This window comes from Eptatretus burgeri, chromosome 7 (assembly GCF_056783735.1).
Source record: "Eptatretus burgeri isolate ZD-2024b chromosome 7, Ebu_testis_v1, whole genome shotgun sequence".
Taxonomy (NCBI): domain Eukaryota; kingdom Metazoa; phylum Chordata; class Myxini; order Myxiniformes; family Myxinidae; genus Eptatretus; species Eptatretus burgeri.
In genome coordinates, this window is record NC_140967.1 from 76,800,775 (window position 1) to 76,827,331 (window position 26,557).

The window sequence follows — 26,557 nt, forward strand, 5'->3', positions numbered from 1 at the left end:
ATAGCAGAAGCGTGACGTAGAATTAATAATTTTCAAAAATGCAAGGAAGGGAGCAACGTCACATTACTACAAGCACGAGCACTTCAAAGTATACAAAAATGGGATGGATCGTGTTTGAACATCGACCAGTCTTTAAATGAGTAGCGGATGTTTTACAGGAAAGAATAGAAGTCTTGCATTGAACATTGCACGAGCCGCACAACGCTCAAGAGCCCATGGTGATAAGAAGGCAACGCAAAGGAGAAAGACGGTTTCTAGAAGAAGTACCACCATTTTTGGTAGACTCGACTGAAGCTTAACGAAGCTAAGAACGGCTATTTACCAGCAAAATAGATTGCCATATCACGATTGAAGAGGGGGGAGGAAAGGTGGGGAGGGGGGAGACCAGTGTACATTCACAGGAAATGAAAATAAATCACATTTCACATTTTGCCAACAATGTTTACAGGTCATAAGCTAAATACAAAGGCTGTACCTACAGAGTGGTTAATACTGCAATCGTATGACGTCTCGTCACCAAAGGCCGAGGCTAGAAAACCTCGAGGCCTTTTCACATGACAGAAAAAGAAGTGCTCACATTAGCTTTGTCAATTGTAATGGTTTGCATCAGTTTATTTTTTAGCAGATGCAGTTAAACGAGCATCGTCGCGTTTTGCATTTAAACGCATCGGATCCAGGGTGCGGTGAGACGGACGGACGGACGATGCCAGCGTAAAAATGTCAGTCCTAGTTTTAGGTGAGAGGATGTTCTTCTACCAAATGGGAGCCATTGGCAAACAAACACGGCAGAACCCCGTTGTGTTCCAAGCAATGTGGGCAAGGAAATACCCAGACGCGCAAGTCCACGGACGTCGTGAGGGCTTTGCATCACGCAAGAGGAACCGCTGGCGTCTGTAACACCATTAACAGTGTGAGCATCAATAAATAGCAGCGAACGCAAACTCCTGGGGAAGGAAGAGCGAGCTGTGGTACAAATTAACCAGAGCTTGCTTCATACATATAGAAACAAGCAAAAGTCATGTAGAGACACACTAAAACAAGAACCCAAAAACTACTAAAGCAGTGCAGGGACCATCCTACATTTGCATTGAGGAAATGTGAAGCGCATAAAACTCATGGACAAAGATTTTGAATTGCCACCAGCATCATTGGATTAATTATGCTACATTGCTTCCTGGGAGTATACAACAGACAGAAAGCAAGGAGTGAAGGAGATGTGCGAAGGGGACTTGGTGGTGTTGCTGGGCCATTGGGGCCGATGTCTCATTGAGCCTTGAGAGCCTCTTGGGGTTTACCAGTGGGTATGAGGGATCTCACTCTGTAAAAAACAAACAAACAACAACTGCACATGTATGCAAAACAAAAACAAAACAAACCACCCTGCAAATAGGAAAATAAATAAAAGACAAGTCTGAAGACGACGATGGTTCACGAGCGGTATTTAACGATGTAGATTGTTTCAGAAGTCAAGGATGAGACAAGTGATAATGTTTGACCAAGTTATAAAAATGATCAACATGATGTGGTACGAGTGACAGGTTTAGCTGCAAAATGTCGAAAATCCGGTTTCGTTCAACAACTTTCAAAATTTGACCTTTGCATAACCTTTAAAGGTCACAAAACAATGTTGTGGACATTAAAATAAGGAAACAGGATACGTGCTATAGCTTATTGGAGTTAGTTCGTCAAAAACCCGGTTCGATTCCTACAACTTTGAAAATTTGACCTTTGTGAACTTTAAAGGTCAAAGGTCAAAGATTATGACCTTTGGTGCAAAACTTCCTCTGGAACATTCCAGAAACAATATAACATCATATAGGCTATATGGCATTTTGCACTCCTCGGATTATCCATACTTTGATGAAATCAGCGTAAAAACAAATTTGAAGGGAGCGCCACGGGCAAGGTGTTCGAGATAGAGCAAAATGGTTTCAAGACTTTAGGTGGGGAATGACCTCAAGATTATGCATAAAAAATATTGTCATCCTAGCTCTCAAAGTTTGGGCGGTCGTATGATTTTTATGTCAAAATTCACAATTTTCTAAGTTTGTGACCTTGGGACGAAAATGAAAAAAAAAAAAAATCCAGCTCCGTGGGGCTATGCAGGTGCCATTGGGCTAACCAAATACTGAAACCCCTGCCAGATTCGACAAAGCCCCTAGGTCCTCGGAGAAGATGCAAATTGAAATCGGCTACCCCGTAAAAACACGTTTTTCGGGCGTGGCTCCACCCATAATGGGTGCACCACGCCAATTCTCAAGAAAACACAACTCGATCATGATATAAACCTCCCACCAAAATTTTATCAGGATCGGATCAAAACCCACAGAGCTCTGCTTGGGACAGACAGACAGACAGACAGAAAAAAGACAGACAGACAGACAGACACACAACAATAACGAATATAGTGGTCACTTATTTTTTCGTGAATTTTTTTTCGTGAACCAATTAACTACTACAGAAACATTCTGAACTAGACAGAGCAATAATGCCACAACAATCAGATGTACAGTATCTACAAATATTGGAAACGTTTGAGATTGCAAAAAAACCTTTTTAGCCGTTTAATAAATTCTTCCTTGTTAAGTCAAATATCTTCTTAATTTTTCCGAAGCAGTACATGACTTTGGGTAGAAGAGTTTGCAGGAGTACAGCTGATGCAGTGCCCCTCCCCCCCACCCCCCGTTGGTTAGAGCAGGAAATTGAAATTTGTTCAGGATGCTGGCAATAGCTCGCCTCCTTCATGGGCACAGTGGGATCTTAAACATCCACCAACGAACGCTGGCAGGGACAGGAAGCACAGTTTAACATCAATCCGAGGGACGGCACACACATTGATGAATCACGGTGAAACAACGGATGACAGTTTATAGCTGGGCCAAGATTTGAAGCCAGGAGTGTGCATAGCTCCAAGCTATCCTGCCAGCCCTCATATCTCTTCAAAAAGAATCAGCTGCAAAACTCGCTCTTCTTAATTGGTTGCTTTGCCATTCAACATTCCTGAGTGATTAGGTCTACAGGTGACTAGAAGGTAAAAGGCAAAGCAAATTATGCACTGTAAATATAAATAAATAAACACCAGGTCTTACCTTGCAACCATGTCATGGATCTGAGCCCGAATTTGTGCCAGTATATGCTTAATCTGAACATTGGGGGTGAAAAGGGGGGTGGGTGGAGTCGTGGTTAACATTATCCAGCTGGGTACATACCAAAAACTACTCCACATCAGGTAATCACTCCTTGTGAAACAAAAGCATTCTCTGCCCTGCTGGCCTTTATGAAAACTGCATCAGAGTAATCCATCACCCAACTTATTAGCATCCTTCCAAATGGCAAAGTCAAATTATTGATTGCTGCAAAAAACAGGGACATCATATGTATGTATGTATGTATGTATGTATGTATGTATGTATGTATGTATGTATGTATGTATGTATGTATATATATAATTAATATCTACTATATAAATGGCAGTCCTTCTATCTGTCCGTCTGTTTTTTTTGTAACAAATAAGCTCCTAGACTAGTGAACCGATCTTGATGAAACTTTACACATATATAGACCTAACATTCAGCACCAGGATGCGCTAAGTGGCTCTCCATAAAAATGAAAAAAAAATATATATTAAAAAAAAATATATCTTCTTCTTCTTTCGGCTGCTCCCGTTCGGGGTCGCCACAGCGGATCATCCGTATGATCCGCATAGTGATTTGGCACATGTTTTACGCCGGATGCCCTTCCTGACGCAACCCTGGTCGCCTCTTACGACACAGGGATATGGTACACCTATTTTAACCGGGGTATACACCGGCCCAGTGCACTGGTACTCATTTCGCCGACCTCGGAAGGATGACAGGCTGAGTCAACCCCCTGGTCTATTAATTCAGTGGCCCAACGGGGCTTGAACTCAGGACCTTTTGGATCCCAAGCCGCTGCCCTAACCACTGCGCCAACACCAGGCTCTAAAAAAAAAAAAAAAATATATATATATATATATATATATATATATATATATATATATATATATATATATATATATATATATATATATATATATATATATATATATATATATATATATATATATATATATATATATATATATATATAGAGCCTGGTGTGTTGGCGCAGTGGTTAGGGCAGTAGCTTGGGATCCAAAAGGTCCTGAGTTCAAGCCCCGTTGGGCCACTGAATTAATACACCAGGAGGTTGACTCAGCCTGTCATCCTTCCGAGGTCGGCGAAATGAGTACCAGTGTACTGGGCCAGTGTATACCCCGGTTAAAATAGGTGTACCATATCCCTGTGTCGTAAGAGGCGACCAGGGTTGCGTCAGGAAGGGCATCCGGCGTAAAACATGTGCCAAATCACTATGCGGATCATCCGGATGATCCGCTGTGGCGACCCCGAACGGGAGCAGCCGAAAGAAGAAGAAGAAGATATATAAATAAAATTTCCATTAGAAAAAAAAAATGGCTTTCGAATAGTGGGCCGGCGTATTAATCATAACAAAAGGCTTCATGGTTAAAAACGCTAGGGTTTTTTGAAATACAAAATGTTCATATTCGTTGACTTTTGAAACATACACAGTCTCCTGTTATTTGAATTCTCAAACTGCACGCGCACGGCAACAGCTAACTGCTGATAGATCTGCTCATGGAAGAGCCAGGCAAGCGGAGCCGGCTGCAGAGAGAGAGAGAGAGAGAGAGAGAGAGAGAGAGAGAGAGAGAGAGAGAGAGAGAGAGAGAGAGAGAGAGAGAGAGAGAGAGAGAGAGAGAGAGAGAGAGAGAGAGAGAGAGAGAGAGAGAGAGAGAGAGAGAGAGAGAGAGAGAGAGAGAGAGAGAGAGAGAGAGAGAGAGAGAGAGAGAGAGAGAGAGAGAGAGAGAGAGAGAGAGAGAGAGAGAGAGAGAGAGAGAGAGAGAGAGAGAGAGAGAGAGAGAGAGAGAGAGAGAGAGAGAGAGAGAGAGAGAGAGTCAGAGAGAGAGAGAGTCAGAGAGAGAGAAGAGAGAGAGAAGAGAGAGAGAAGAGAGAGAGAAGAGAGAGAGAAGAGAGAGAGAAGAGAGAGAGAAGAGAGAGAGAAGAGAGAGAGAAGAGAGAGAGAAGAGAGAGAGAAGAGAGAGAGAAGAGAGAGTGAAGAGAGAGTGAGAGTGAGAGTGAGAAGAGAGTGAGAAGAGAGTGAGGTGAGAGTGAGAAGAGAGTGAGAAGAGAGTGAGAGTGAGAAGAGAGTGAGAAGAGAGTGAGAAGAGAGAGTGAAGAGAGAGTGAAGAGAGAGTGAAGAGAGAGTGAAGAGAGAGTGAAGAGAGAGTGAAGAGAGAGTGAAGAGAGAGTGAAGAGAGAGAGAAGAGAGAGAGAAGAGAGAGTGAAGAGAGAGAGAGAAGAGAGAGAGAGAGAGAGAGAGAGAGAGAGAGAGAGAGAGAGAGAGAGAGAGAGAGAGAGAAGAGAGAAGAGAGAAGAGAGAAGAGAGAAGAGAGAAGAGAGAAGAGAGAAGAGAGAAGAGAGAAGAGAGAAGAGAGAAGAGAGAAGAGAGAAGAGAGAAGAGAGAAGAGAGAAGAGAGAAGAGAGAAGAGAGAAGAGAGAAGAGAGAAGAGAGAAGAGAGAAGAGAGAAGAGAGAACAGAGAAAGAGAGAGAGAGAGAGAGAGAGAGAGAGAGAGAGAGAGAGAGAGAGAGAGAGAGAGAGAGAGAGAGAGAGAGAGGAGAGAGAGAGAGAGAGACGTCTTACTGCTGATATATCTGCTCATGAACGAGCCAGGCAAGCAGAGTCGGCTGCAGAGAGAGAGCGTCGCCTTACTGCAAATAGAGCGTCACACCAACGGGCGAGAGAAGCACAAAACTCACGTTCCAGCTTTCTAGGTCTGGGTTTTGGCAGGACATCAAGGATAGTTGCCACTGCTGCTAGAAACATTGAGTGGCTCAAGGCTGCCTTCATCTATGACCTATCTGAGGATTACAGCAGCATAAAGCCTTCCTTCCATAAATCTGAGGAATAAAAGAAGCCTTCCTAATTTTCTCCATACAACTAATGCCTCAGTCTAACTAGCGTGAGGAAAATAGGGCAAATTTCCCGGGTATTACCGGGTACTTCAGCTAGTTATACATATACTAGCGATACCCGTGCACATGCACGGGATAGCACATGCATGGGGAATGACAAAAATACGCATTGTGCAAAATGCAAGTGGTAATATGGAACGCCAAGACTTCCCAAACATTGTCGGCATGTCCGCTAAGTGCCACAGCGATTTCCTCGGGATCGTGTGATGGGCAAGCCGAGTTTTTAGTGTACAAGCTTGGTATTATAAATGTATATATATATATATGTGTATATATATATATATATATATATATATACACATATATATATATATATATATATATATGTGTATATATATATATATATATATATATATATACACATATATATATATATATACACATATATATATATATATATATATATATATATATATATATATATATATATATATATATATATATATATATATATATATATATATATATATATATATATATATATATATATATATATTGTATTTTTTTTTCGGTTCAAGGAAGCACATGCCTCCAAGGTAATGGCATCCAACATATAGTGGTCCCAAGACAGTTATTCCATTAATATACGTTTATATAGTCCCTTCCCTTTTGTCTAGTGGGTCAAATGGGACGTGCGTTGCGGGGATCTCATCGCGAGGTTTGCTTACACCATTAAACCTCATTTCTACTCTTCTTTTCTGCTTATTTCCGAGGTAAATCCGAATTTGCATCCAACACGTGCCGCGGATGCGAGGAAACCACGATACCAGCGGAAAAACTTCTGCGATGGAGGGGAATAGAAAGTCCGCGATGGCACCGGGCAGCGCAGAGCTCCCATCCTCAAGCGATCCCTCAATCCAACTTTTGCGGAAAGTTATATATAATAGTATGCTCGGCAGCTCGAGATGATCAACTCGAGCTTCCAGTGATCTGGGATGAGATTGCCGGTTGCATTGAAAAGGCATACGAATCAGGTCAGGTCAGGTATGGGAGCATGTGCCAGAACAGCGCGTCGCTGCGTCCACTTTCCGCCGGTACTCCAGGGGCCTCCGTCTGGCCATCCCCCAGGCAGATGCCAGGCCCATCCCCATCTCCTTGAGATGATGGTCAACCTGCTGCAACCATGAGGCACGTGGTCGGCCCACTGGCCTCCTCCACTCATGAGACTCCCTCGCTGAGAGAATCTGGTGAGCAGGATCAGCGTCAGGAAAACGAGCCACATGTCCATACAGCCGCAGCTGACGCTCACGGACTATGCAGGTAACAAATCTCATCCGAGTCTCTCTCAGCAACCGCTCGTTGGACACAAAATCCGACCAGCGATAGCCAAGGATTCTCCGAAGAGACCTGGTACCAAAGGAATTAAGTCTCCGTCTCAGATCCTTGGTCAAAGTCCAAGTCTCGCACCCATAGAGCAAGACTGGAAGTACCAAGGACCTGAAGACTCGGACTTTCGTCCTCCCGCACAGGTACCGGCAGCGCCACACCCCATGATCCAGTGAATCCATGACTCCCCAGGCCCGACCCAGACGTCTATTGACCTCCGGCTCACAACCTGCGGAGACATGAATATCACTGCCAAGGTAAGTGAATCTATCCACGACCTCAACATCCTCACCACAAACAGACACAGACAGGACAGCAGCATCCAAGATGTCACCGAAAGCCTGGATCTTTGTTTTGACCCAAGAAATCCGTAATCCCAACGGCTCCGACTCCTCATTCAGCAACTCGAGGGCCCCCAAGAGGATGTCTAAAGTCTCCGCAAAGATGACTGCAACATCTGCAAAATCAAGGTCCGAGATCTTGACATTGCCAAACGATGCACCGCAACTTGATCTCTCCGACATCCTCCCAAAAATCCAGTCCATACAAGTGTTGAAAAGTGTGGGGGCAAGTACACATCCCTGACGAACTCCAGTAACAACTGGAAATAAGTCAGAGGCGGTACCACCACACTTCACAGCACTCTCAGTACCAGAGTAGAGTTCAGACATCAGATCGATCAGTTTCGGTGGCACCCCACGAAGACCAAGAATCCTCCAGAGGACATCCCGATTCACTGAATCGAACGCTTTACAGAGATCAACATAGGCTGCAAGCAGCCCCTGCCGAAACTCTCGTCTGCGTTCAGTGAGGACACGAAGAGCAAGGATACGGTCAATCGTTGACCTCTTTGGTGTAAAGCCTGACTGCTCTGGACGCTGGTGCTCAAGCAGATGGTGGCGAACCCTATCAAGAATTATCCGAGCAAAGACCTTGCCCGGCACTGAGAGCAGCGTCACCCCTCGGTAGTTGTTGCAGTCTTGGCGATCACCCTTCCCTTTCCAGAGAGGGACAACAAGGCCCCTCTTCCAGTCAGTTGGGATGATGCCTGTGTTCCAGGCAGAGCACAAAACTGCATGCAACGACGCGAGTGCAGCATTTCCACCAGCCTTGAGAAGTTCAGCATGGATGCCACAGATCCCTGGAGCTTTGCCCCGTTTCAACTGGTTCACCGCAGCCCGTGTTTCCACAAGCGATGGTGGACCACAGTTGATTCGAGGGTCAGCAACAGGGATTGTAACACCCTTGACGTCCAACTCGACAGCTGGGGGATCAGCCTGGTACAACCGCTCAAAGTAGCCGGCCAGCGGGCCTTCACTTCAGACTCCTCTGTCAAGAGCCTACCACTCTCTGCGCGAACTGCAGTGCTCCGAGGGATGGGCTTGGATGAACGTAATGCGCGAATTTCCCTGTAAGCGGGACGAGAATCACCTGTCCACAGGTGATGCTCTACCCCCTCACAGATTCCTCGCACATAGGCCTCCTTGTCCACCCTCAGTGCACGTACAGTTTTACGCCTCAGCTCCCTGAACAGCTCAGCTCTGCCATTCAGCCTGGCCCTGCGACTCTGGTCAATGGTATCCAGTGTCCCTTGAGAGACAAAATTCTTCTTTGCCCTGCGGTGAACTCCAAGGCATCCACCGGCAACATCAAGGACGGTGGTCTTGAAGGTGCTCCACAACTCTTCAGGACCCCCCAAAGCACCCAGACCCCCAAGTGTCCACTCAGCCTGTTCGCAAACTCCTCAGCTACTCTCTCATCCCTGAGCTTGGCAACATCCAGCCTAGGCTGGGATGGTACCATTCTCCAGGATTTAAGGTGCAGCTTTAGAGTTGCTACAACAAGCCTGTGGTCAGTATTGAGGAACTGAGCACTCCGGTAGACCCTGCAGTTCTGGATCATCCTCCAACGACCGTCAATGAGGACATGGTCAATCTCCTTTGCCACACCGCCAGCGTTGGAATACCAAGTCCAGCGATGAGCTTGCGGGCGCTGAAACCATGAACCAGCCACCCTAAGTCCATGACTTCTTGCAAAGTCAAGGAACTTAGTGCTATTCTGGTTCATAGTTCCTGACCCATGGGGACCAACACACACCTCATAACCATCCCTATCAGTTCCAGTCGATGCATTGAAATCCCCCAAGACTAGAAGTGTATCTCGTCTGGGGCACTGATCAACCACAGACTCGAGTGTGGCGTAGAATGCATCCTTCACGGTAAGATCACTCGCCTCAGTCGGAGCATAAATAGAGACCAGGGAAATGACACCTAAGGAGTGACGAATCCTTAATCTCATAATACGCTCGTTGACCGGTGTTACCTCAATTATCATTGGGGTCAGCTTATTGGACACAGCTACAGCAACTCCTTGGGTATGGTAACCATCAGAGCGACCAGACCAATAGTAGGTGTAACCACCCACCATTATCTCGCCGCAATCCGGTCTCCGAACCTCAGAGAGAGCTGCAATCCCGATGTCCAAACGCTTGAGCTCAGATGATAACAGAGACAGGTGATCATCCTCTCTTAGGGATAGGACATTCCAGGCACCCACCCGAAGGGACCGCCTCAGGTTAACCCAAGGAGACCGCCGTCTGGTGGACGACACCTCAGCACCACTCCGACACACTCTCCCGCAATCTGACCCAGGGATGTTACCCCGTGGTTTCCCTCCTATCAAAGATTGGGGGTCCCGAAGGCTTTGCCCCAATCCCATCATCCGGTGAGCTGCCCTGCGAAGGGAAGCTGCACAGGAGGTACTCCCACGGAGTGGGTTTTCAGATTTTTTTGCGTTTTTGCGTTTTGCGGAATGAAGCGTTTTACGGTGGCTGGAGTGCAAATCCTGCCACCAACCTCCTAATAAGAAGTAACCCAACTGCAGGAGGACGTCCGCAGACACAGTTGGGCACTAGATATGGATGGCCGTTGGCTCACAAGGAGCTCCTCCGCCCTTTGACAGGTTTTGTTTTTAATCCTGCTGGGTGTCCATATCCAAACACCCTCCTCACCAGAAAACCTGGTGGGGGAGACGGTTTAGTCGCCGACAACCCGACCATGGAACAGGTTAGTACAGGTTTACATGGTACCTGTAGCAGGTCACAGATCGAACCTGACCTGACAAAAGATCGAACCTGACCTGACCTGACATTCATACGAATGAATATCTCTTAAAGAGGCTGAACGCATGTGGTTTTGCACAACACAGAAGCAAATGAACGACAACCACGCCACGTTGTGCATGATACGGGTGGCGCGTTCTGTTCGACCCATTTCTGGATTTAATTACATCAGCTTCCTCTTTTCCCTCCAAAGCCCCATCTCATTATTATATCCGATCGTTCCCCTCAAATCCTGACACAGATTGGTGTTAGCCCCACGCACACAATAGCAGAATCCAGCAAACACGAGTGCTGACCACGTGGGCCATGGTGGATCCACGCGCACTGTATGGAATGTGCTTGAAGGCAGACCCGTGCTTAGGTCGTGACACCTTATTATCATACAGAGCAGGGCATGAATGGACACATCTTACCGTCTGTGCATGGGTTTGCCATAACATCTTACCTTCTCGCCTATCCGGCCAGCGAAGCCGTGATCGGGTAGAGACATGATGTGCAGTTTGGATCGCTCGGGCCGCATGACGCATCACGGAGCAGGCATTTATCAGCACTGATCGGAGGCGCCCGGGCAGGCAAGCGGGACCGACGCCACCCTCAGCCGGTCATCAGGGCATGGCCCGGGGGTTCTTGCAAGGCAATTCATGATGCGGAGTTCGGTGTGGGTGATTCACATCCTGTTGTGACGTCGGAGCGAGACATTTTCAAGGCTCAGGGTCACCTTGCCGTTAGAGGAATGGTGCTGCTTCCAGCCATCGCGGCCGGGCCGCGTGGGGGGGTCGGGGCCATCAGAGCGCCCGATTCAGGTGATGACGCATCGCTTTGGGGTGCCCCCCCCCCCCCGCTCCACGGTCTATAAAAGGTCAGAGCGGGGCCGTTCTCGTTCGTTCTCTCTCTCTCTCTCTCTCTCTCTCTCTCTCTCTCTCTCTCTCTCTCTCTCTCTCTCTCTCTCTCTCTCTCTCTCTCTCTCTCTCTCTCTCTCTCTCTCTCTCTCTCTCTCTCTCTCTCTCTCTCTCTCTCTCTCTCTCTCTCTCTCTCTCTCTCTCTCTCTCTCTCTCTCTCTCTCTCTCTCTCTCTCTCTCTCTCTCTCTCTCTCTCTCTCTCTCTCTCTCTCTCTCTCTCTCTCTCTCTCTCTCTCTCTCTCTCTGCTGCCCCCGCACGCGCTGGACTTCGTCATTGCCTGGACTCCGCCCTCTTGTCGTCATCATTAACTGACTCCACCCTCCCAACTCAAGTCCCTCCTTCACGTCAATGATCACGTCTCGACGCGAGCTGCACGAAGCCCCACTACGCACCAGCTGTCGAGGAGGTATTGTTGCAGAAATGGGCCCTTAGTAGGTTATTAATATAGGATTCGCCCAGATCCCACCCCTTAAATGCATGTTTAGCTAAGTTGTTTGGTAATCGGACGTTACATGTGTGTCGGGAGATGGAGCAGGCTGTCCATTCTTCATACAGTGGTGGTGTACCGAGAGGCGTCTTCTTCTTCCTTCCCCCGTCCTAACCAGCCCCCACCCAGCGCCCTGACAGAATCAGTCAGCAAGACGTGCCAGCAACCCATTGGCGGAGAGCTGTTGCAAACTCGAACGATGGACCAATCACGTGTCCCCGGGGTGGTCGGAAAACACTCGCCCCAAAAGGCAAGGAAGGAACTGCGTGTGTCTGTCTGCGATCTGCTTTGAGGAGTGGCTTGGCCGGCTGTTCCTCCTCGGCCATGGATCCAGCCTGCAGGTCATCCACAGGTTCATCCTGAGTCCAGCCACGGGGCCTCTGACTGTCCTTACTCCCTGCACGGCTTGACGACGTCTTTTCATCCCATCGACCCACCTGCAGAGTCCAACACCCAGATTTGGCCTGGTCTGGCAGTCAGGCCTGGATTCGCATACTGGACCTTGTGGGGAGCCAGCTGGAACACACCATAGATCTTTCTGTCTTGTGCCGTCGACCTTACGGGGGCTGGACACATGAGCGGTGCCGACAAAAGGACGTCGTCGCGGCCATCTTGCCATGAGGCTTGCGTGAGCGGTGCCGATAGGAGTACGAGCGCCATCTTGCCACGCTGCATGCTCGAGCTGGGCGCTCAAATCCGACACCATCGGCTTGTCACGAGCCGCATTCGTGCCTTCGACACTTTTCCTCTCGTCCATGAGGCACCACCCAGTACTCCGTGTCTTGTCTGCATGTTGTCCAGGCCTAAGGTTTATTTTGCTAGTGCTCCCTTCGAAACCCGTATCCGTAGCTCCCTAGATAAGAGGGGGTTATAGATTTATTATAATGTTCATGAATGCTTTGCTTGTGTCGTGCTCCCCGATGTGTCCCCAATAAATCTGGCTGAGTTATATGAAATTTGCCGCCTTGAATTTATTCGTGACGTGCTGAGGAACAATCGCTCAATTTGTATTTAAAACCAAACGGGCTACGGACTGGCAGACTTTGCTCGGTCTCTGATCAAACCCAGTCTGTAGCCGGGGTCTATATCCCCAACTGGTAAGGTCCAGGTGTACTTTGGTATCGTGATTTGAGGCGCGTGACCGAAGACCTGTGCTGAACTAGCCGGCATTATAACTCCTGAGACGGCGGTGCTGTTAAGCGCCATCGAATCTTCAACAGTATCGCACGATGGAGCATTCCCCCCAAACGTATTGGTGATGCGTTTGGGCAGTCAATTGTACAAGGTACCAAGAGACCGTAGCCTCAACTCCTCTCCCTTCTTGCTTCAATAACTCCTCTTCAATTGTGTGTGTGTGTGTGTGTGTGTGTGTGTGTGTGTGTGTGTGTGTGTGTGTGTGTGTGTGTGTGTGTGTGTGTGTGTGTGTGTGTGTGTGTGTGTGTGTGCGCGAGTTGTCCTGTCCACAAAAGTAAGATTGCAGAACATTATTATCTATATATTAATACTGAAGGACCAAATTTGTGCTCCTCCTAGCGGTCGCGTCACGCTTTTCTCAATACTGTGACCCGGACTGAAAGAAACTTCGTACCTGTAAGAGTGCATCGCACATAGTGGCAAGTCAACCTTCAACTCTGAAGCAGAATAAACACTTTTCGTTGAGACGGGGGTGAGGGGGTGGACAGGGGGGCGGGGGTGAGGGGGTGAACAGGGGGGCGGGGGTGAGGGGGTGGACACTGGACAGGGGGCGGGGGCAAGTGGGGCAGAGAATCAAGAGACGGGGGGGGGCAGGGAGTGAAGGGGCGGGGCCAGGGTAATTAAATTTCTGGGCAGGGGTGGGAGGCGGGGGAGAATGGGGCAGGGGCGGGGGATGAGTAGGCAGGGGCAAGCACGCCCTCTCCAGTCCATGTCCCTCGAGTGTGGGTGAGCTGGTGAGGGTGGTTGAACGAACGGAATCAGTCTGTGACGGGGTTTTGGCTAGTAATTATTATTTCGAGTTTAGTCTGCTCTGTGTCTGCTTTTGTAAGTTGCTTGTATATTGCCCCACCTCTCACATTTTTTTCTCCCTGCAAAACACACCCCAATAAACCTATTCCCTGTACCACATAACTTTCCTCCCTTGTTTGTAAATAAATTATTATTAGATATGTTCCCAGCTCGTTCTTGTCTTTTCTTGCATTGATCCAGCACGGTCCGAATTCTAACCGAGCCAGGCCTTTATTCCCAACGATCCGTTCCTTTTAGCTGGTACGTCCTTGGCAGTGCCGCTCGGCTGCATCCGATCCGGTTCGGACAAGGATAGCTTCCACCCCCCACCCCCCCCCCCCAGTGGTCTTCTCACCTGGCCCGCAACAATATTGATATATATATATATATATATATATATATATATAAAATTATCACCACTATGATATGCAAAAACAGGAAAGACAACCTCCAGGGATGTCTGTCATGTTATGTTGTAGGTGCAATCAAGAGTTTCACGTTTTGATGAAAAATATTTTTGACATGAGGATACATCACCATGATGAATACTCAGATGGATCCTAAATGAAATCGATAAATATTTTCAACATACCCTGGCACAAAGGTCAGCACATCTGAGAGGCCCTACCCATCTCAACTGTAACGCACAGTTGTTAAGCGGTAGTAGCCAAAAACATGTGCAAAGAGCATAGCATAGGCAAGTCAAACAGAAGTAAACTATATCGTACCTTGTATTTGTCATAGGTGATAGGTAGAGAAAACGCAAAGATCACACCTGCAGGAAGAAGGCGATTTTTACAACAGCTTAATGTAACATGTTTGGATTGCTTATACAATGCCATCAACTTAGCCTGATTTTAAACCAATCTATGATTAACATAGACTTTTGTGTTTGTGCTGAATAGCAGAAGATAAGATTTGTCTCACCAGCTTAGCCAAGACACCATGGATTATTGCATCCAATTTGGGCACCTGTGGAGAGCAACTTAGAATTGCCAAGGGATGAGGAAGATTACCTTAAGAGGAGACAGCATTACTCCATTGAACTATGGACAAAGGACTTGTTGCTTGTGACAAGTTCACATGCTTATAACGTTGGCATGTGAACTTCTGGTGAAGGTTTCCCTGCTTCAAAACACCTGTACTTTTTTTGCATACAATGTCAAGGCTCCTAGAGGAGTTAGAATATAGAATGGATCAGGGCACAACAGAAAACAGTGGGGGGGGAGGGGGGGTTGGAATCGCACTAACAGCAGAGTTGATGGACAACATAGAGAGAGACTTGGAGAAATAATGGATGAGGGTAAGGGGAAGATCCAGGGGATAAACAAGATTGATACATCCACAAACTCGTAAAAAAATTGAAAATCCAGAATGAAATGGGCTTGGGGAGGATGAATTGGGGTAAAAAAAAAGATGATGGTTGTGGCTGGGGGATGACCTGAGATGGTGGTGAACAGCTGTTTTTTGAAGCTCTGGAGGGAAGAATGAGATTGAAGAGCCTGAGAAAGTTGGTTCCACAGGTGGGAAAAAGAGGAACGAATGAATGTGGAGGTGAGGAGTGATTCTGGATTTTGAGAGTTTCACCAGAAGGGGGTTGTTTGGTGAACCACGTGTGCACCCTGCAGAAACCTGGTGGGGTGTGGGGGGAGGGGACAAAGCACAGAAAGGGGAGAGGGTGCAAGACCAGAAAGGAGGTGGTAAAAGACAGAGACCACCAACCTGTTTGCAATGTGAAAGTGATAAGCACATTGACTCAGCTTAATTGTGGGAGATTCCAATGATCTTGAAGGCCTTGGTTTCCATGGCCCTCAGAGTTGAGCAAGGTGCAAATCTTCTGGATGTTTTTGGAATTTAAAACTCTTGGCCTTTCCCCACAAATGCAGAGGCTCCTGTTTACTCATCACACACTTTAACCACCTCCCTTCTGGTCTTGTTCTCAAAACACCATCTCCCATTTGCCTATTCCCTACAAAACTGCATCTTGTGATGCTGTATTTGTCAAATTCATTTTCATGTTATTGAATGCCCAACTTAGCCGCACCTCGGATAGCAACGTTGAAAATTCTCTCCCTTTTATTTCCATATTCCTCGTTTTGCTTCTTTCATCCAAAATATTTTACTTCTACCTCTTCAATGAAACCATATTTCCCCTCTTCACTTCAATTTTTTTTTTAAAACGACTCCACAGCAATCTCATTCTATTTGAATTTTCTTCTGGGCCTGTACTTCCTGTTCTCTATTCTTTTTCCTGTCTTTTCTCATCATCTCCAAACTGCACTTTCCTGATTTAGCCATTGGGAGTACGATGTGTTCTTCTTCACCAGAATCTATCCCTCCTCTTCTTCACAAAGATTATTTTCAAAAGTATCACCTCGGCACTTGGTCCACACTTTTCTGTACCCTCAACAAAAATCTTACCTCCCATCCCATGATCTTTATCCTAGTTTCTCCAATTTGGGAATTTGGAATCAGCATCCCTCCACTTCATGTCCCTCCTCCTTTCCACATCTCCAACTCACAGCTTCATGTCCTCACTTTCTATATTCCTACTCACCCCACCCTCTCAATCCTTCACCCTCACCGCACCTCCTCAAAACTCCCCCCACTCAAACCTTTTCCTGCGCTTCCTCTGCTCCAATTGGTTCATCTGATCATATGCTTATGAGGAGGAGTAAACATCTCTGGCTATTCTCAAAGAGCGACTGTACCTCAGTGACGGCGAGTCTGGCAGTTCACTCAGGCAGATTGGCAGGGACTGCAAGCAGCCATCTCTCTTCATATCGACTGTCCCTCATATTAATTTGGCCTGGGAATTCTTCCACAGAAACCTGCTCTCTCTTATGCACAGATACATCTCATCCCATCTTCCGTTATCCTACCCATCATTCCACCCATGCAACACTGAATCCTGTGGTGAGGAAATTGCTCTGAAACAAGTTGCATTCTCTTTCTGGAAAGCAAACCCGATTTAAGGCAATCTCAGCCCATTCCAAAAAGCCCGCAATAAGTGTGTATCCACTGTCAGGGGAGCCAAAAAGCATCTGTCCAACCGCAAGAGTGAACTTTCAAACTTGGTAGCACCTTGCTAAGTCAATCTCTGGTGTGTGTCACCCTCCATCCCTTCCCCCTATTCAAATGGCACCACAGCAGACTCCAACTCATAAGAAGGCCAAATGCATCACTTCTGTGATTGCTTCCAAATATTGTGTCCCCAACCCAATGTTGTGTATTTGTAACCATCTTTCCCTCTGCTGTAAAGGCCCTGTCACACCTTGATGTTTTAGCCAGCGTATGCCGACGTATGAAAAATTTGGCGAATACGCTGGCACACGTCGAATACGTTATGGGTAAGTTTTGTAACATAATACAGTAACTTGGGCCCAAAAGAGCTTACTGCCGCTTTCCAGCTTTCGCCACAGTTCGTTGAGAAGAATGGTGATGCGTCAACCAAGGCACACATCCACTCAGCATCGCTTAAATGTGGAAAGGCTTTCCATTTTTGATTCATAAAGTCAGCAATCTTGTTCCTCAAAATAAACAAGTCACAATGACACCTCCGCTCAGCCATCGAACTGCAGCGAATTTGACGTCTCCAAATTCGGCTTCGGATTTCTCCAAGATAAAATTTGAAGCGATTCAGGCCTTTGTTCTTGAAGTTTACACACTTGACCAATCGTTCATGACATGCTTCCTCTCGAGTACACGTACAATGATGGTAATTAATAAGTCAGCATCTCATTCTTCAACAACTTCCCTGTTTCAGAGTGCCACAATACATATTTTCTTCCTGGGATCATAAAGGGATCATTACCAATGTCTTCTTGCTCAGCATGATTGTCAATTTAGACAAGCTGACTTTACAGAATGCAGCACATTATAATCCACCAACTTTGTGCTCTAATAAACTCACAGTCACCAAACTGCTTGCACGTCACAATTTTATGAGCCACGACATTGGTAGCTCACACTTGCTTGGGTCACATTCTTGAAAATACACTGCCAAGCTGGACGTCTCTTCCACAATTACTACAGCTATTGCTTTCTCCGACCAATAACTGCATCGTAGGAGCACCGATTAGTCTCGTGAAGATGCTTCGCCTTGGAATCTTCAATCACAACTATCGTTTGTTTACAAATCAAACAGAACCTTTTCACCCCGTTCTGGTTGGGCAACAAAAGAAGCATCATTGCACTTTTTTTTTTTTAACTTAAAACAAAAACTTTTAAAACCAATGTCACACGGCACTGGAAGTGTTTCCCAACATGTATTGTGCACAAGTGTCATGCTGCAATGACATCCAGGAAGCAGATAGATGGACGAGCAATGGTCATTTGGTTGTTGTTGTTGGATATCCCTGCAGCCCGACAATGCTGTTATCAACATGGTCTGGCCAATTCTGTTACCAGCTTGCTGTCTTCACCAGGTGAAAAAAATAAATAAACAATGTTTTCAACTTATTTTTGTTTTGTCTAATACAGCAAATCAAACGAAGTGATATTTCACGGGAATAAAATGTCTTCGAGAAAATGTTTCTCTTGAACTGTCATAATGAAGATGAAATAAAATTGGAATGTCCCAAACAATGGCAGATGTGTTACAAAGTTCAATATGGATCAAATAGGTATTATAATTGGTTTGTTAAGGGAAAGGCTAAAATGATTTTGCCTACAGGAGTTGCCATTGGCAAATGTAAGTGTGCATATCAGAGATTAAAAAATATATATAAGGGTATGTTCTTTTGAACATACGAGTCCTCAAGGACCACCAGGTGGCGCCATGAATAGATACACAGCGGAAGGTGCTGCCGCTAGGCGAGTAGATGTTTAGCAGCGTCATCATGGTTGGCGTCTCGCAATATAGTATATTAGCACGATTAAAAATACCATTTTTTCCTCGCGTCTTCATGTCTGTCAAAAAACCAGTGTCAAGGTGCACAACTACAGCTCATAACCTATCCATTGAGGTGTTTTTCGCCCCCCACCCCCACTGATTTCCCGTTTTCACGCCACTGTCCACACAAAATTCATCAATCAATTCTATACAGAGTCCGAGGGACTCAAAAAAAGAACAGTTTTATGTATGGATTTATAACTGAAAAATTGCTTTTAAAATTACACAGTACCCCCTCCCTGGTGGCTATGCATCAGAAGAGAAATTACAGGAAAAGCTGACTTTGCTAGACAATGAATAGTGTTCTTCGTTCGTGTGCAGCACAAGGCTGCAGGGTAGCATTGTTGGCTGAGGGCGTGGCTGTGCTGCTGATGCAACGCCCTCTGCTGGTTAGGGCAGTATTTTGGAATTTGGCCATGATGCCGGCGATAGCTCGCCTACTCTTCACGAAGGACACCATGGAATCTTTAACGTCCGCCAACAAATGCTGGCAGACGGAACGCCCGTTTAACGTCCATCCGAGGGACGGCACACACGTTGATGAATCACCTTGCCTGTGAAACACCGGGATGAGTTTATAGCCGGGTCGGGGTTCGAACCCTGGCTCGACAGATTAGAGGCGAGTGGGCATACCTCCAAGTCATCCTGTCAGCCCTGGAAAAGGAATGAATGAACAAGGTAGCAAGAATATTAGCATACCTTAACTAACCTTTCAATCAATATTTACATATTTTTACATGAAAACCTAATAGGTAATACTCCACAAAAAAATGAAAATTGTAAAAATAAAAATATACCCAGTATGAGTAGAGTCAAAGCGTTGAAATAGGCTCCGACGTATGTTGAGAGCCATAAGATCAGTAGGAACTGGAGGCAGAAAGAAAAAACAAGTGAGTAATGCACACAAAAGAAACACCAACATGGCCTAAAGCCTTCAAGCTGATTGATGCTGCAGTTAGCAGTGTGGCAGCAGACAGTTCTGTGTATTTCAGTGGAAAGAAGTTCCATTTTAACTTCATATTATTTCCCAGAACAAACGCAAAAATCCTCATTAACTGTGTACTGGATGCCTAAACAGGGTGGATACGTGGCAAGCACCCTCCGTTAGTCAGGACTCTTGAAACAATTGCTGATGTGGCACATGGGTTCACAATCACCATTCCAGTGAAAAGGTGCCACGGAATATAATTGCCATGGAATGGCTTGCCAGGTATACTCAATGCTGACAAAAGTGTGTTGTCCCCAAGCAGAAAATGTTTATCCAATGACCATGCATTCTGGTTCTGTGAGCTAGGATGTACAGTGGCCTGCAAAAGTATTCACCCCCTACCCAATAATGCCACATTTACAAGAATTGCAGATTATGCAGAAACAATTTTTCCAAATTAACTTTTTTTTATTCCCAACTGAAGAGATCAAACGAAACACTGTTATAGTTGAAGGAGGTTACATGCCAAGAATACCTGCAAAAAACATGTACAAATCAAAATTCACTGGTTGTAAAAGTATTCAGCCCTTTCGATCAGTACTTGGTGGAAGCACCTTTTACAGCAATGACTGCTGTGAGTCATTTTGGGAAGGTCTCTACCAGCTTTGCACAGTGAGATGGTGAAATCTTTGCCCATTCTTCACAAGAAAATTGCTCTCGTTCTACCAAGTTTGATGGGGGATCGTCGGTGGACTGCAATCCTCAAGTGTCACCATAAATATTCAATTGGGTTCAAGTCAGAACTTTGACTGGGCCACTCAAGAACATTTATTTTCTTCTTATTCAGCCACTCCAGTGTGACTATCTTTGTGCTTCAGATGACTATCCTGCAGAAATGTGAATCTCCTACTCAGTTTCAGATTCATGGCTGACTCAAACAAGTTTTCATCAATGATTCTCCTGTACTTTGCACCGTCCATTGTCCTTTCTATCCTGACAAGCTTGCCAGTCCCTGCTAATGAAAAGCAGCTCCATACCATGATGCTGCCACCACCATGCTTGACATTCGGCATGGTGTTGACTGGGTGGTATGCAGTGTTAGACTTGCGCCAGACGTAACGCTTTGGATTTAGACCAAAAAGTTCAATTTTTGTCTCGACTGATGTTTGTCCTCAGGCCTGCAGTATTAATAATGTGGGACTTTGAATTTTTTTTATAAGCCTCTCCTGAACAGTGCTTCTCCACCACTTTATGTCTGACTTTTTTTGAAAACTCCTTGGTCTTCATGTTTGCTTTGTTGGTTGACCAAGTGAGTTGCACCTTACAACCCCTTAGATAAGTGGGGAAGATCAATTTTTAGCTTATCTGTAATTGGAATTCCCGACAAGGTATTGTCATCGTATATCATCGAGCTGTTTCCTATTTTGACTTCTCCGGCCAAACCGCTGGGCTGATCCGGCTGAAATTTGGCAGCAACGTTCCGCTCCTGACTGGTAATGGGGATTGCAAAGCTCTTTCCGGTGATATGACGAAGTAGGTCAATATGGCCGACTTAGTAAATTTCTTCAAAAATATTCTCCAGACACAACAGTGAGAATGCAACTAAATTTGGGTGACAACATTAGTTCGTAGGCCAGGGTAAAGGAAGTTAAATTGTGGAGGTCATGCCGATCACGTGACCAGAAGTGTGTCAAAATGGCTGACTTGGTCAACTTTTGGGGAGGGGAGGGGGGAATCACTTTCATCCATTTTAAAACCGGCCTCTCCAGACCCACCAGTTAGAATGCTACCAAATTTAGGTTACAACATTAGGCTAGGACCAGATAAGCTACAGGTCTGGGAGTCCTTCGTTTTTTTCTGCTTTATCACTTTGGAGTAGCTTGTGAAGACCATATATTAAGTTTGATTTGAAAGAATCAAGAAATATGCTCAGATGGCATCAAAATGTGATAACTTTTGCAAGCCATTGCATCTTTTTTTATGATCAGCAGATTGGCCTTAAATCCAAGGTGTATGTGTAATAGACTGACCATGTACTTTTGTCTTGTGGCTAACGTACAAATGCTTAGCTTTATTAATATGTTTCTTTTTAACTCATTTTTAGCTCGCCTGTTTGAAGAACAGAGAGCTATAGCGATACCCCCGGCATGAGCGTCAGCGTTAGCGTAAGTGTGAAAATGTTAAAGTTTTTGGTGCAAGTTATTTCCTTTCTAATGTTTTTATCTACCATACTATTTTTTACTGATTACAATATACAAATACATATATTGCTTTAAAATTATTTGGATCAGACTTCACTGCAATGCTTTATAAAAAATATTATTAGACCAGTCTTTTAAAAACGATAAATGTATAAACAGGCGAGCATTGGGTGGCTTTGACACCAACTCTCTGGTCCTATATAAGGTGCCTCTCAACAGAAAATGCCAGCAAGCGAGAAACACGCCAGTGAATTGCTTTCTTTCACAAGGGGTTGGCTGGCATTGCCAAAATCAAAGGCTTTTCAAACCTACACAGAGAAACAGATATTACGGATAGCACCGTCACAGCCGACACTACTTTTAACAGTTGGTAGTTTTGTACCTTTCACAGACTGGAACTAGTTGGAAGTTCCATTTTAACATGTATACGATTATAACCCGTTATCCAACCAACAGCAATGGCGTAACATCAATCACGTTGTGCTATACTGCACCCATATGGGATGGCGTGTTATGCGAGTAAAGTTACACTATCTTTCAAAATCAAGCAAGAATACAAAAAAAAAAAACAGAAGTATAAGCAGAAGTGAAGTTCAAATTATGGTTAGACTCAAGTGTTCTTGCCTTGATGGAGTCCACAATGTCATAGACAAGAACAAGCCGCAGTAGCTCACGAGTTGTCGCATTGGTGTACATGCGCACTGGCTCGAGCAGCGACATGACCTGCTCATTGTGCAACGAGATATCCGCATCCAGGTAGGCCCTACAGGAGAGCACAATACTGCATTTCATGCTTTTAACCATTTAATGCTTAAAATTTGAGTTGTACGATACCGGGTTCATAACACTACAATGTTATCATCATGGCAAGTTTAATTTAGCGAATCCTCGCAGAGCATTTCAGCTCATCATAACCACGAGGACTTTTGTTCTGTAAAAAGGGCAAAGGAAGTGCTTGACAAAACGTCAGCCAAGTAAAAGTTTTGAAACAGCAGAAATTACAGATTACAGGCCAGAAAAGTTAGTTACTGTTGCAGATTATTGATACATTCATAGCACGTCAAGTCGAGCAACAAAAGAAGCAGACATTGTTCATCACCTGAAGAATGGTAGTAAAAGGCTATGGGTCTCAAATGTCATTTCACTGACTTTACACAGTCTGAAACATTGGTTGTGGAGATGGGGAATGTCACTGGCAGTCTTGGCAGGTCTGAAGCTTGTCACTCAGATAAAAAAAAAAATGCTCTAATGAGTAATAATTATTAATCATCACGAAGATTAGGACACAGAATGCAAATATCAGCGATGGAGTAAAATTGTCACAATACTTTGAAGGCAAGGTTTCCAACAGATACAATGGGTTGGTTTTCATTTCAAGGCCGCGTCGTGATACCGTTTTGTGGACTTGTGCACAAAAAGTACAACACCAACGATATCCTTGGGTGCACGCATAAAAACTCAAAAGAGGCCTCGAAGTATGCTGCATGTTTGAATCAACTGCAGATGGGAATTTCATGTTTGGTTCTGTGTTGGGGTGTCCCATGTTTTTATTTTTTAATTTTTTTTTACAATCCCCAGCAGAACATGCTTTTTCACTCGACGACACCTTGTTTGCCGAAACATTTACTTTTTTTCCTTAAGTGACTGGGTTGAGTGCGGAGGGGAAGGGCAAGTAGGAAGCAGATGAGGAAGGGATAAGTATTGTTATCCCCAAGCCTTTTGAAGAAAAAAAACCGGGGGTGGTGGGGGGGGGGAGAGGATATTGTACTCAGCTCGATCTATCTATCTGTCTGTCCATCCGTCCTTCACGCTACCTCCTCCTAAACGGTTTGGCAGAAATTCACCAAACATGGTAGTTATGTCCACATGGTAAGAAGTTGCAAGAGCAGTATTATTTTTGGCCCACCCCATTGGGGTGGGGTCAAAAGGTCAAATACCAAAGAGGCAATTACGGCCACATTTTTAAACATTTTTTAATCATATTGTTGCGGTATTCGCGCCCGCCGGCGTGCGACGGCCACGTAACTCGAATCGCAGCACGTCGCCCACCGGACGGACAATCCAGTCGTGACCCTCTCGGACTAACGCCGGGAACCAGTCACGGGTGGACCTTTCGGTCTCACCGCGATCGAGCCAATCAGCCCCCGCGTGGGATAGGGTTGCTCGCCAAATTCGAACTACCTAAGTACCCACGCGGAGGGTAGACCGGGCGATCGCACCTCGCCGCAGGTCGACTTCGGACACGGGCCACTTAAGCGACCCGTTCCGTACTATCAGAATAACCGAGCGGTGTTATCGTCGACCTCGACGGTTCGATTAATTATCGGGCGTATTCAGCCCACTACCAACCCTTTACGTGAAGCAAGATGAGGGTTCAATGGGGGAAAAGACGAAGCGAAGCGGGAGAACAGTTCAACAATAAAGCACATTTATTCGCGACGAACGGAAAGCACACAAATACAATTCCACCAAATGCACACAAAAAAGAAAACACAATTCCATTTACACAAAAAGCAAACATAAAAGTGAAAACACAGTGCAGAGCTAATACCGACTACCGAGCACACGGCAACACTTATACAATTCTACTTCACAGACGGCGCCGACAACACATACCCAAAACCAAGGAAAAGAAATCCCCCAAGAATGAGGTAGGCCTGAGGCCGAGACCGGGTCGGGCCTACCCGTCTGGTGATGAGACGCGGAGCGGCGATGGCCCCGCAACCCGCGGGCCTCGTGGACAGTCCTGGCAGGGGGTGGGAACGGGGCCCCCTTGGTCGCACTATCTCAGCGCGGGGGGGAAACAGGAGGGGGTTGCTGATGCTCGGGGTATAGAGGATCTTTATTATCCCTGGTGTGCGTCTCCACCTCGGCCAGGTCGCGCTGCCGGCCTCCCTCGGGCATGCAGCTCCTGGCACCGACGCGAGCACCCCCTCGTCCGACTCTCTTCAGCTTCTCCAGCCACTGCCGGCTTCGGGCTCCAGTCTTCCACACTCGTCCCCTCCGTTCCGACTCCTTCTCGTTCTCGACTCCTTCTCGTTCTCGTTTGCGACTCTCTCGTTCCGACTCCTCGTTCTCGTTCTGCTGACTCTCCGACCAACTCTGACTGACGAACACCGTCCTTTTATCCCCCCGTAACTTCGCCTTTGACCCCCTCCCTTTGACCTTTCACCTCGCTCCCCATTGGCCCGAGAAAAAGTGGGCGTGAAGGCTTTTTGATCCACAAATTTGCATATATCGATCGTTCTGGGGGCGGGGCCAATTCGCCCCTCGCTCACCGATTGGACGGCAAAAAGTGGGCGTGTGTCGTTTTTGATCCGTTTTTGAAGCACAAAATCCGTGATTTTGTACACGCTGTTCGACGCGCGTTCTGCATGAGTCCAACACCGGTACCCACAGCGGGGCAAGAACGGTGGCGATGCTACGGTTGTGAGGTGTGCGTGAAGGTCGTGGCGGTTGTGGTGAAGCGGTGGTTGTGGTCGGTGGTTGATGTTGTGGTTGTGATCATGGCGGTTGGTCCAAAATAAAGATAGTAAAAGAAAAACGGCTATCCTGAAGAGTCGCAGCTCGCATAAATGACATGTATTCCCACTAGACAACGGGTTTGGGCCTAACTACACATGCACTTACCGAGATACCTCACCTAAGGGACCTGAATGGTGGTTTGCGAATCTGGTAACCACAACAATATGCAGTCAACATTGTATTGGGAGATACATGAAATATGTAATGAATTTTTTGGATTTGGTCCCTGGTTCTTGCCCCCAGATCTTTGCATCACGGGGTAAAAATGGGGGAAAATTTTTTTTCACTCAAAATTTGATGTTGGATCATCCCTGGTGGAACTTTTTGCCATCTTTCAACTTTGCTTTAGGTGAGAAGCATGGGGATTTGCGATGGCATGTCATAGACTTCGCTCTCGTCGCATTTGCAAAAGTTACAAGTGTGGATGAAAAGGAAATGCACTGGAAATGTTGGGTTGTTGCTGCATGTCGAGATCAATAAACAAAATGAATCTTTACGTGACTGTCCACTAACATCTATTGCAAAAACACCAATGACAAAGATGACCAACATGGGCATAAAACCGCTGGACGAGTTTAAATAATGATCGAGATGGTAGTCAGAAAACATATCCAGTGCAGGTCTTGAGACCATAATGCAATTATATATATATATATATATATATATATATATATATATATATATATATATATATATATATATATATATATATATATATATTTTTTGTATACCTTGGTCGAGGCTTGTATGAGAGCTAACACACAACTCACAGCAAGGAGGCATGAGACAAGAGGGGCGGGAGTGGAAGGGACAAAACAGTGGGGAACAGACACATTAGGTGAACTGTGGAAGGGAGAGGGATGGGGATGGGACGGGGAACATGGCGAAGAGAAGATGGACATTACAGGGACTTTCAGGAAGGAAAGCAGGGGAATTGAAGGAAGTGGGCTTGGGTGGATTATCGTTGGTAGAAAACATCGAGGATTTGGATGGGGGAAGATAAGAGGTGGTGGTGAACAGCTGTTTTGAAAGCCTGGAGGGAAGAATGGGAAAGAATAGAGTGAGGAAGTTTATTCCAAAGGCGGGAAAAAAGAGGAATGAAAGAGTGAAGATGAGCAGTGATTCGTGATTTTGGTAGTTT

The 26,557-nt window shown here is 45.9% G+C and overlaps 1 protein-coding gene across 4 annotated transcripts in view; it reads right to left on the minus strand.

The window, feature by feature from the left end:
- Positions 1 to 383: 383 nt before the first annotated feature.
- LOC147023587 (uncharacterized) overlaps positions 384 to 26,557 on the minus strand; it is a 134,023-nt gene continuing 107,849 nt past the window's right edge. For all 4 annotated transcript variants that reach the window (XM_085889107.1, XM_085889108.1, XM_085889109.1 and 1 more), the window contains 5 exons: positions 22,516 to 22,654; positions 19,560 to 19,629; positions 14,597 to 14,643; positions 3,090 to 3,142; positions 384 to 1,318 (listed from right to left, as the gene is read on the minus strand). In XM_085889107.1, the coding sequence (XP_085745233.1) occupies positions 1,264 to 1,318; positions 3,090 to 3,142; positions 14,597 to 14,643; positions 19,560 to 19,629; positions 22,516 to 22,654 (364 nt within the window). In that variant the 3' untranslated portion in view covers positions 384 to 1,263. The remainder of the gene's footprint in view (positions 1,319 to 3,089; positions 3,143 to 14,596; positions 14,644 to 19,559; positions 19,630 to 22,515; positions 22,655 to 26,557) is intronic.